This window comes from Protopterus annectens, chromosome 2.part2, assembly GCF_019279795.1.
Source record: "Protopterus annectens isolate FY-2018-M chromosome 2.part2, PAN1.0, whole genome shotgun sequence".
NCBI classification, from domain to species: Eukaryota; Metazoa; Chordata; order Ceratodontiformes; family Protopteridae; genus Protopterus; species Protopterus annectens.
Window position 1 is genome coordinate 1,089,764,461 of NC_056730.1, and position 13,183 is coordinate 1,089,777,643.

General features: G+C 38.5%; 1 protein-coding gene across 1 annotated transcript in view; it reads right to left on the reverse strand.

The window, feature by feature from the left end:
- SHC3 (SHC adaptor protein 3) overlaps positions 1 to 13,183 on the reverse strand; it is a 583,606-nt gene that overhangs the window by 58,345 nt on the left and 512,078 nt on the right. Inside the window, exon 10 of the mRNA XM_044064309.1 lies at positions 9,579 to 9,767. Coding sequence (XP_043920244.1) covers positions 9,579 to 9,767 — 189 coding nt within the window. The remainder of the gene's footprint in view (positions 1 to 9,578; positions 9,768 to 13,183) is intronic.

Consider the following 13,183-nt stretch of genomic DNA (forward strand, 5'->3'; position numbering starts at 1 on the left):
ATTTAAAATCTGTGCAGTGACAGAGACCTGGTTCAAGGCTCCAGACAGCACCCCTGCATTACCAGGCTATAAGTCATACCACACCTTTGGCCACCTAACCTGGACCGAAACACTAAAGGTGGAGGCATGTCCATATTTATTAAGGATATCCACACCTCCAGGCTAGTTGCTCAGCATAATGCATCCAAGATTATCCAAGTGCAACTAACTCTGGGAAAGACCGCAATCCAAATTGTAGCTTGCTACAGATCCCCCACCATGCCCCAGGATTCCCACTCCTCATTTCTTGATACACTGGAAAATATTAGGGTACAACCTAACACCCTAATAATGGGCAATTTCAACTACCCCACCATTAACTGGGAAATCTACTGATGTACCAAATGTTTTGCTCAACGTTTTCTGGAATTCATAAATTCCAACGCCTTGGATCAACTTATCCACACCCCCACCAGGGGCGGCAATATCCTAGACCTGGTCATTACCAACATGGGCAACCGGTATTCCACACAAGAGGTCAATTTCTTGTTGGTCAGATCCTACCAGAAGCTATTCACCCTAGACATCCACATCCCGCCCCCACCCCCCATTAGGGAAACCACTGTAAAAAATTTCTCCAAACCCAACTTCACGCTTCTTAAGACAGAAGTGGCAAAATTCACGACACCCATGCAGACAGAAAAATAGAGGTACGACTGCTGAATCCCACACAAATGCACTTTATTAGCACTTACACGAGTGCAAGGATCGTGCAATGCCTAACAGAACATAGATGCTATCCTCCAAAAAAAGGAAGCCAATCTGGTGGTCCCCTGCCATAAACAAACTCTACAACAGAAGAAAGAAACTGTTGCAAAAAAGAGTAAAATCCCATGATTGGAGGAACTCCCTGGTCAGCCTCAGTAAGAAGCTGAGATCCCTCATAAAATCCTCCAAAGCTAGTTACGAAAACAAAATCACCACTGATTCTAAAGACGACCACAAAGCATTCTATAGCTATGTCAAGAATTTCAATGGCAACACTCAGATCTGCTCTGAGTTACAGCACAATGGCACTAAATATACAGAACCAACTGATATTGCCAACATCCTGGCAGATAAGTTCAGTGCTAACTTTACCACCCTCTCACCCCCCTAAAGGGCCCATCTCTATACCGGAAGAATGCAAAGTTCCTGTAATCATGGCTGTACAGGTAAAAACCACACTCTCCAAAGCCAAGAACACAGCATCCATGGGACCTGACAACATCACAGGCTGCGTTCTAAAAAAACTACAGAACAAACTGGCACCCCACCTATGTACTATGTTCAATCATAGCCTTACCTCAGGCTTTGTGCCCACTGAATGGCGCACAGCCACGGTCATCCCACTCCACAAAGGTTGAGCCACCATGGACCCTGGGAACTACAGCCCCATTAGCCTGATGAGCCTGGTCTGCAAGGCTATGGAACATATCATCATGGAACTTATAAACAATGACATTGGTAATCTCCAGACTCTGGACCCCACCCAGTTTGAGTTTGTAAAAGGCAGATCATGTCTCCTAAACCTGATAGACTTCTTTGAAGCGGTCACCAAAGCCGTAGATGAGGTTAAGGTGGTTCACACAGTCTGTCTACATCTTGCCAAGGCTTTTGACACCATCCCCCCACTCTGGAATTATAGATAAACTCACTAAACTAGGTATAAATCCCTATGTCACAAGATGGGTTGCCAACTGGCTCACTGATAGAACCCACACTGTGAAAGTGGCAGATGCCAAATCCGACTTCAGACCAGTGACAAGTGGAGTAACATAGGGTTCAGTCCTGGGTCCTCTCCTGTTTGATATCTACTTCTCTGAAGTACAGGCTAACAAAGAAGGTCTTTGGCTAATGAAGTTCACAGATGCCTGCAAACTAGGAGCCATAATCGAAACTCCTAACGATGTGGACATCCTACAAAAGGGCCTCACTGAGACAGATGCCTGGTGTCAAAGCCATGGCCTCAAGCTCAATGCCAAAAAGTGCATTGTCATCCCTTTTGGTAAAAACTCTGTACCCATGAACTACCACATAGGTGGTAGTCTACTTAACACTGAAAGTATGATAAGAGACCTTGGGACACAGGTGGACAGTAGTCTCTCCTTTGATAATCACATTGCCACAGTAGTCAGGAAATCCTTCTACGTGGCACACCTCATCACAAAAGGTTTCTCAACCAGGAAAAAATAGGTTATTGTTCCCCTCTACTCGTCACTCATTAGACCTATTATAGAATACAGCACCCCTTTTGGTATGTACCTGACAGGACATATACAACAATTGGAAAGGCCACAGAAATACCTCACAAAGAGGATTACCAGCCTCAAACAGATGCCCTACGCAGACTGTCTCAAAAAACTTCAGCTTTACTCCATCGCATATCACCTACTCAGAGGCGATCTCTGCCTAACATACAAACCTATGTCAAACCCAGAGCTGTTGGACATGCTCTAGTTAAAGAAATCCCAATCCCTCCGAGCTACACCCTCTAGGGACCTAAACCTTGTCACAACAATAAACAGAACATGCTGGAGGGATAGATTCCTGTCCCAGAGATTTCCCATACTCTGGAACAAACTACCTATCTATATCAAACAAAGCTCCTCATTAGCACTCTTCAAGAAAAATCTTGATGACTGGATGGGAGATAGGAAATTCACCCTGGGGATCACTTCTGTGGCTCTACTCGACAGGGGCACAGGAAAATAATTTTCTTGGGTGGCGAAAGCCACGGTACCTTTTTGACTAGGCTTATATAGGCCCTAGGGCCAATAGCCTAGTACCTAACTATGAACCTATGAACCTATACCCATGCACTCATGGGCACTCACATATACACACTCACTTGCGAACACCCGCATACACACTCTCACAAACACTGACAGGCAACCGGGCATGCATACACATACACACACACACACACACACACACACACACACACACACACACACACACACACACACACACACTCACACACACACACACACACACACACACACACACACACACACACACACACACACACTCTTTCTTAGACAAAAAGAGTCTGATGTCCCTTTTGTGACACAGACACAGCATGCCTAAAAAAAAAACTAACCCAGGACTCCAGTGAGGGCACAGTTCATGAGTTTATTCAAAGTGTGTGTGTGTGGGTGGGGGGAGTGCTCACCCTCTTCACCATGTGGTTCTGGCACCCTTGCACCACTGTAGATTATTGACTATAATATATTGAAAATTTATCTTTTAGGCTTTATATCTTATTTCAAAATTCTATCAAATTAGAGAATTTTATAATGCTATCATTATGCTCACTCTTTTCTTGCTAGCCCCTTAATTTCAGGAAGATACATTATAGTGACTCACTGGAATTTGTATTTCAGAATTTAAAATCAAAATGGCAACTGTATTATAATCAAAGTTCTACTATAAAACAAATATGGAATCAAACAGAGTTTAAGTGTTTGACAGTGTGTGCATGAAATGATAGTAGTACAATGTTTAGATATTTTCTATCTATCCAGCTGTTGATCTACATATGTATTTTATTTTGTCATTCATTTACCTATCCTTTATTATTACCCTTTGCAAACTGAGTAGGTTCGTGCCTCTAAACTGTCCAGATTTTTGCCTCATATTTTTGATATATTTCTCATAAAATTGTAGTTTTCTGGCAAATCACTGACAAATCATTGATGACTGAAGCCAGAAAATAATGGCAGACAATTCAGTTTCAGACTTCATATCCTTCAGAAAATTCATGCTAATGCAAACCTATTATTTTGTCAACTTTCTAAGTTTGTAGGAGCAATATTTAGTGCCCCCCCCCCCATTATTTGTTGCTTTGTCCAGATTTCTTGCTGTAAGAAGATGAAAGATATGAGCAGGTTTCAAATGGATGTGCAGTTCTTTTTAGGAGAGACCTGGAGTAGTATTGACACTGATAATGAAAAAAAAAATCAACCAGGACATAACAGAAATCCCTTTGCTTTTCATCATTTAGTATGTTTCACAGGTTAGATTAGCCAGGTGTTCTGAAGGTATAGGATCAAAAGGTAATAAACTAATAATAATAATAAAGAATACAGGACAAATGAGAAAGTTATTTATGGCTACGGACTCAAAGAGAAATGAAAGCAGAAATTCAGCTGATAAATGGAATAAAAAGGCTGCTGGAGGAAACAATTCTTTTCATCCATGATAAAGAATTCCCAAAACAGAAAATGCACTGCAGATATACCAAAGACAATGGTTAAAGAAAACTGAAGAACAGAACTAAAATCCTCTAAAGCCAACTTCACGTCCAAATTGGCAACATCTACTAGAAACAATCATAAAGCCTTCTTCACATATGTCCGCAGTCTCAAAGGACGCATCCAGATCTGTTCAGAACTGGTGGCCAAGGACACCACATACACAAATGCTGCAGATATAGCCAGCCTACTGGCTGACAGATTCAGCAAAAACGTCACCCCTCTACCCCCCATCATTAAATCAGGACATCCTTAGTACTTGCCCCCCTCCCCTTATCTCTAGGGAACAGGTCATCACTCCCCTCTCAAAGGCAAAAAATACAGCCTCCATGGGACCCAATAACATCCCAGGCTGCATCCTACATAAACTCAGGCATGAACTTGCAGCACCATTAGGCACCTTATTCAATCAAAGCCTAAATACTGGCTTTGTCCCAGCCGAGTGGAGGACAGCCACTGTCATCCCTTTACACAAAGGTGGGGCATCCACTGATCCAGGAAATTATAGACCCATCAGCCTAACTAGCCTGATCTGCAAGGCCATGTAATGGATTATCATGGCCCTCACTAACAGGGACATTGGCACCCTCCAAACACTCAAACCCACACAGTTTGGCTTTGTTGAGGGGAGGTCATGTCTGTTAAATCTGATTGACTTCTCTGAGACAGTCACCAAAGCCATGGAAAAGGGGAAGACAGTGCATACCGCCTACCTTGACCTGGCCAAACCCTTCAACACTATTCCCCACTCGGACATAATAGATAAACTATCTCAACTAATCATCAATCCATATGTTACCAGATGGGTGGTAAACTGGCTCACTGATAGAACCCACTTAATCAAAATAGGGAAAGCCACCTCAAGCAGTAGACCTGTAACAAGCAGTGTACCCCAGGGATCAGTCATGGGGCCTCTGTTATTCGCGATATACTTCTCTGAGGTACAAGCCAAAACCAGTGGGTTATGGCTGATCAAGTTTGCAGATGACCTCAAGCTGGGTGCAGTCATCAATACCCCAAGTGATGTGGACGCCCTCCAAGAGGGTCTCACCCAAACAAATGACTGGTGCTAGAAACAAGGCCTCAAGCTGAATGTCAAAAAATGCATCATCATCCCCTTTGGGAAGAGTGATATCCCCACATATTATCACATTAATAACAATGTCCTAAGCATGCAATCAGTCATGAGGAATTTGGGCACCCAGGTTGATAGCAACCTGACTTTTGACCACCATGTTGCTTCTGTTGTATGGAAAGCTTTCTACATGGCCCACCTCATAAGTAAGGGTATCTCATCCAGGGACAAGGTGGTCATAACATCCATGTATTCTTCCCTTATAAGATCCATTATTAAGTCATTACAGCTGAGTGACGTCTACAGGTGTTCCTGCAGTTACCTCCTACTGCTCCTCTAGGCGTCAAATATTGCCTCTTCATATTTGCATTAATAAATCAAAAACCATGCTGCACACAAGGTATCAGAATATTTTATCTTGAAGCATATATGATTGCAAACACAATTGCATTGATATATGACCTCTGTTAATAAGTATTTGTTAGAACTGTAAGGTGATAAATTCATTTTTTAAAGGCTGAGGCCACACCCACTAGGAGTTAAAGGTATACACTCAAAAGAGCTCTGCTGGAGGGAATGAGGTTCCTCACCAGAAGAATCCAGGGCCTCAAACATCTACCCTACACAGATAGGCTAAAAGCCCTCTCCCTCTACTCAGTTTCATACAGACTCCTCAGAGATGACCTCTGCCTGGCATACAAAGCAATCTCAGACCCTGCCTTGATGGGAATGCTGCATGTCCGCAAATCAAGCTCCACTCGAGTAAACTGCATGCGCAAACTCAGCCTGGTCTGTGACATCAATAGGACTTTTTGGCGGGACAGATTTGTGTCCCAGAGACTACCCCCATCTGTGGAATAGACTCCCTCTCCACATCAAGCAGAGTACCTCATTATCCCTTTTCAAGCACAACGTGGATAACTGGATGGGAAACAAAAAAATACAACCCTGGGACTCCACTTGTGTCCATGCTTTTCAGGTGTTTTGGGTGCTGACTTGTCTAAAAATGGGCTAAACTCTTGGCTAGACTTATAAGGACCTCACGGCCATTAGCCTACTAACTTCCTATGATCCTATGACAAGGAGGTGTGAGGTATTCAAGGATTAATAGAGAAAGAATGGATATGAATAAACAAAGGCTAACAGAATAAGGACAGTAGTCAGAAGATGTCAATAACATCCTTTGCTGACATGATCCAATAGGATCAGAGGATGGTTTGAGTAATCTTGCTCCTTTGCTACTGTGTACTGAAATTGTGACTAGTCCAGATGTGATGATCCCCATCATCTTGGATGAAAGAGCTTTTCAGCAAGCAGCAAGTGATATTTATCTTTGGGAAGTGCCTAATGAAGTCCACCCGATATTCAGTAGGTTAGTACAAGTGAAAGTAGGGACCTTGAATGTGTGTCCGTGCTTCTCTATCACAGCTTCCCTATACTACAAGGGCCATCCTGGACTATGCCTTCACTACAGTCACACATTGTTCTGAGTCTCTCTCCTTCTGGCAAAGAAAATCAGACATCCATTGGCTGAAAGCAGTTTTGCCACATAGTATCCTGGCAGTCCAAGCTCATTTCTAGTCTCATTAGATTACAAGAACATGCAAATTAGTCACACCATCTATGTGACACTGAATCATCCGAGAAACCACTTTTTACCTTTAAATATTCTTCTATGTGCATGAACTATAAACAAATGAGTACCTTGCCTCCTGTCACCTAGCTGGCCTACACTTATTGCATTCCTTGTTAAACTTTGAATTGACCTTAGGAGAATTATAATTATCTAAACATTAAGTAATTAAGGCAAAAAGGGTGCTTGACAAATCAAAAGAGAAATATTTGAGGGCTCTTAGCTGTTAGATTTTATTTTATGTTTTAGCTTTCAATAACTTAGCATTTAATTTATGGTGCAATATGAACTCTAAGGGTTTGATCTAATTTAGTTTTCTCTACCTGTGAGTGTCCATTATCACCTACATTTACATATATCAAAAATAGGATCTAAAAGAACTAAAATCTTAAACTGCAGATCCACTTCTTACCATTTTCAGTGCTCATCTAAATGAAAATTAAATACTTTAAGATTGACAGAAGGCTTTATTCATTCTTTATTTAAAAAGGTGAAAAAACCCACAAGATGCCATAAACTGTAAAAGCATAATTTACTGTGCAGATAAATTTAGGGAAAGTACTTCAGGGGAGTGGCTGAATAACATATAAAAAGCTAAACATCCAAAAAGTAAATGAATAGACACTTGATCTTTATTTCATAGGTACTATCATGTCTATGGTAGAACATGGCTACCAAGTGGACACCACCTATTTGGATTTCACATGTGCCATCGGTTGTCTCTTTTTTGATAAAATGCTGGGGACATTACAGCATTTCAATATTACACTGGCTTTCATGCATGGGATTTCTTATCACCTCCATGAAAAACTCGATCCGCTTGATTGGTACTTTCTCCTGAGAGCAGCCTTAACCTAGGGGTTCGACAAGCATTTGTACATGGTCGTTCTGTTTAATCTGTACAAGCAAGATTTCTCCCTGCCTGCTACTCTGTTTTATATGAAATACTCAAATGCTAAAAAACTTGACAAAAACACATCTCTCAATGACACTATTTTGATGCCAAAAACTCAGAATTTGCACTTAGACCTGAGATAGGTGTCTGTCAGCTGTCCTACCAAAAAATAGGAGCATTTCTTCAGCTAAATTGCAAACAAGCTAGCATACAAACTTTCTAACTTTCTATCTCTGAACAAGTAAATGCTTAAAAGACATTGGGTATCACAGTTTAGCAAACTGACAATCATATATATTATATATGCACCAAAGTATGCCACACAGTAGGCTCTATATCCTGCTTTGCCTGTTCAAACAGAAAGGTTTTACAAGGATTCATATCTAGTGACCACAAATACTTCTGATGAAACACAGCTTGCCAGTGGCAATTTGGCAAATGACAACCAGGCACTGAAAATTTCATGAATATAGATAAAGTGGGGTTTTTTTGTTTGTTTTTATTTTGTATGGGAAGCCCTTCTGCACACCTCCGTATTGGCTGCTGGACTCGTAGCATTGCTTTATACCAATCCCAATATTTCAGAACCTCAGTATAAGGTATGCAAGCACAGGTATGCAGAACATGTCACACTATGTAGTATCTGCATTTTGTTGAGTTGCAGTTGGTTGTTGCCTTTCATTGTGTACATAACTAGGGGTAGGCTGCAGTGTGAAGTTAATGTTTGTCCACTGCACAAAAGAAAGCATGTCACAAGAAAAAGAATAACCAGCAATGCTTTACCAGGAAGACTGAATGGCAAAAAATATATATTTTACAAAATCAAAACTGCTGCCGTAGATTTAGACATCTCAGCCTACTGTAGAATTAGAGGGGATCTTATCTCTGTTTACAAAGTTTGCAATGGTGGTCTCACTTCTTACTGCTCAGAGATGACAAAATTCCACTAATATTTCTCTACTAGTGGGCTGATATAGATTGAGAGGAAATATGATCTGTGTATATAATGAAGTAAAGTCTTATGGTTTTTTGGAATTACCAGTTTGTGGACAGAAAAAAAAATATGCTAGCATAGCTTTCAACCTCTTAGTACAAAAAATCTGGACAAAGCCAAAAATAATGGGGGGACAAAGCCCCCAAAATAAGGACAATTTTTAAATATTGCTCTTAGACTTAGAAAGTTGCTAGAGTTAAAGGTCTTGTGTTACCATGCATTTTCTGAAGGGTATGAAGTTTGAAACTGAAAGGATTGTCATTATTTAGTGAATTCAATCCTCACTGATTTGCCACAAAAATATAGAAAATCCCACATTTTATGAGAAACAGAACAAAAATATGAGGAAAAAGAATTGGGACATTCTGTGAAAATCTGGACAGTTGAGCAGTATGGATGATAGTCAGGTATATCTGCCTGTTTGTCTGAATCTTATGTATGTACATATATGAATGCAGCTTTCTTGCTGCCTTTGAAAATTGAAATTTGTCAGTAGTCATCCTGAAGCTTCACATTTTACGAAGGCTACATAAGTCAGTTTTCTATTGGTTCTGCCATTCAAATTTTGACAAACAGTATGTTAAAATGATATGTTTTGGAGTCAGTGTACTGCAGAACTAAGTGGTATGGTCACCAATGCAGAGTAATTGTTACACTAAAACATATTCAAACAATCGCAAAGGACAGCATGTTCATAGGGGACATACTCATGTCAAAGATGTCTTTTCTAGGACTCTCCTTGGTGGACTGTAGTTTCGGGCTGACTGCATTTGTGATATCTTGAAGAGCTACCAAATTCTGTACATCTATGGTCTGCGTGTTGACATAACTTGGCAATTCCCTTGGTTCAGGCAGCTGTGGCTTCACTTCTGTTGGACTGTACAAGTCAAAGGAATCTGAAAAAAAAGAACAAAATTATGTTTTAATTTTCCTATAGTAATTACCTAAGTTTTATAAACACACAAAAGCACTGTATTGAGGAGTTCAAGACACCGGCCAGCCCAGATGTTATCACAAGCGTTTATTGAAGAATTAATAGTAAAATAAAAAGCGTTAAACGCCAACTGAAACAAAGCGTTTTTCGTCTGAACTTCAGACTTCGTCAGACATCGGTTATAACAATTAAACAATTGAACAATTAATATATATAGACAAACCCATTCAAATAATCCAATGAAAACCACAAATTCATGAATAATTTATCAGTATCATGTGAATGGAGCAAAATACATATAGAACCATATTGTGTTAAAATACATAGGAAATAAATATTCCAATATGAAAATAATGAATATATTAATAAATATGTTTATAAATATGTTTGAATGTGTAGTTATGTAATGTTAAAAATGTGTAAAATGTATAAAATGTATAAAAATTAAGAAATTCTGAATAGTAACTCGGTTAAAACTATACACCTATGTACAAAAAACTGGTACAACACCCCCTCTAGTGGTCTGTCAGAAAAGTACAAATCACATCTGAAAATCCAGAACACTAAAATATGGAATTTTCTTTGGTATAATTCATTAAACTTGTATATAAAATTCCAAGTACAATAAATAACATAAAATGTATCTCATAAAAATGTTCAATTAATGCTGCTCATAAATATAATGTATTGTAAATTAAAAATTGTAATTAGATGTAAAATGACCCTCAAAAATACATGAAACATCATTTATAACCTAGCAGCTCTCATTTTGAGGACAGGTGCAAGGGAAATATAATCGTTAAGTCCTGGGAATCTATTGGCTTCTAAAACTACTTGCCAATATAATTCTCTATATTCAGTCCTAGTTTCCCATGGACCACCCCTTTCGTCTACTTCCACTTCTTCAAACACAAAAAACTTATATTTAGCTAATGGGCAAAGAATAGTGTGTCTGTACAAAGCATTAGTCATTTTTTTGTTTTTAATATCATTTAAGTGTTCGTATACCCTTCTCCTCATTTTTCTCTCTGTTTTCCCTATATAAAAACTGGGGCAGATCTCACATATAGCAATGTATATCACCCCAAAAGAATCACAGGTGCTAAAGGTCCTACTGACTAATTTTCTACACCTAGATTCAAGATAAATCTGGTGAACATTTGCCATTGAAGTGCATTGAGAACACATTTGGCAAGAGAAAGTTCCAGGCATCTTATTTCCTTTTTTCTTTGACCTGTAATTTGTTGATAAACAGTCCTTCAAATTCCATCCTCTAAAAATAATCTTGGGTGGTTCAATCCCTTTACAGCTAAGATCTGTGATTCGGGCAAACTTGTCCCACTCTTTTTGAAAAATATCCTGAATTATTCTTGCATCACCACTATAATCTAATATAAAGGCATTATTAAATTTCATGTTGTCATTCTTGATTTCCGAACCTATTCTTTCATTGAGTTCTACCATACTGAAACTTGTAGGCTCTTTAACTAAAATAGGTTGAAATCTATCTGCCCTTCCTTTAGCCACATCTTCATAAATTTTAGAACAAAAATCTAAAGGATACCCCCCTTCAACAAACATCTGAGTCAAAAATTTACATTCTTCAGTGAAATCGAAATCATCTGATGTCATCCTAGAGATCCTGACAAATTGTCCCTTCACAATACTCTTTTTCTGGTGAAAGGGGTGAGCACTACTAAAATGTAAACAACTATTGGAGAAAGTATTTTTTCTGAATACCCTAGACTTGAAACAATCTTTTCCTTTTGTCAATTGAATGTCTAAATAGTTAATTTCTTCGGGGCTAATCACATGGGTAAATTTAAAAAAATCTGTAGTGTTATTAATGTAATTTATAAATCCATTCAATCTTTCATAACTGACTTCCAAAAAATGACTATATCATCCAAGAACCTTTTATAAAGGCACCAACAATCTTTATATATACTATTATGAATGAATTTTGCTTCCCAGGTATTTAAAACTAAATTTGCGAAGATGGGTGTGCATCTTGCGCCCATCGCCACCCCATTAGTTTGTTGAAAATATTCGCCTTGGAAGTAAATATAATTATATTTCAACACAATTTCCATTAATACATTACATAAATATATCTCATTGTCATTTTCTCCCCCCGAATATCTAATAGCCTCTTCAAACCATTCAAGTCCTATAGTGTGTGGAATAGAACCAAAAAGATCCACCACATCTATAGTTAAAAAAATTAAATCATTATTAAACATGTAATTTTTGACATTATAAAGGAAATCCCAAGAATCCTTTAAAAAAGGTGTACCTCTCATCATTAATGGTTTTAATTTTACATCAATATATCTGGCTAAAGGAGAAATGACTGAACCTTCAGCGGCCACAATAGGACGTAAGGGTGGATCATTTAGATCTTTGTGAACTTTAGGAATGCCAAATATGCCCGGAATCTTAGGGCTATTTACATGTGAAAATTCAAAAAGTTCTTTGTCTATAAATCCTTCCAAAAATAAATCATATAGCATACTATATATTCTCTTGTAACCTATATTTATCTCATTCCTGGAAAGGTTGGCATATTTAGTCTCATCCAATAACATTTGTAACATCTTAGCTTCATAATCAATATTATTCATTAGAACAATTCCTCCACCTTTATCGGGTTTCATTACTCTTAAGTTTACATTCCCCCTTAAATCTTGAAGAAGTTTATATTCAGTAGATGTAAGGTTAGAAACAATTCTATTATTCTTGACTGCTTTTCTAAACACCCCCTCTATAATGTTCTCTAAATTCTTAAGTTGAGCATGAATAGGGGGGTTCCAAACACTCGTCCTTTTCAATAATTCATGAGTACCACAATCAAATGTCCCACAGCAAATTAGGTTCAAATTAATTTTTCTTAAAAACATTTTCAAATCTATTATCAATTTACTAATATCGCACCTAGTCTTAGGTACAAAATTTAATCCTTTAGAAAAAAGGCTAAAATGTGTGTTGTTAATATTTAAATCTGTATAATGAAAAATCTTAAAATTTTGATAATCATCATTGATACAAACCACAGTATTTATGTTAACAAAATTTTAAATTCCTGGATTATCACAGGGGGTGGGGCTGTCAGGTGCACAGGAATTTTCCATTAAAATCTCCTGCCTCTCCCCCTCCATACATTCTGTTGGAAGTTACCCTCCCTCTGGTTCCTGATTCTTTCGGACCTCCGAAGAGGAGGATATTCTAAAGGGTCCAAGTTAACTGAATTACTTCTATTTTCATCATAATTGACTCTACTATCCACTTGTTTACAAAAATAAGTAGATTCCCTATAATGATTAAAAGTTGACCTAGGTTTAGGATAATGAAAATTGTTTTCATATTCAAAAACATCTC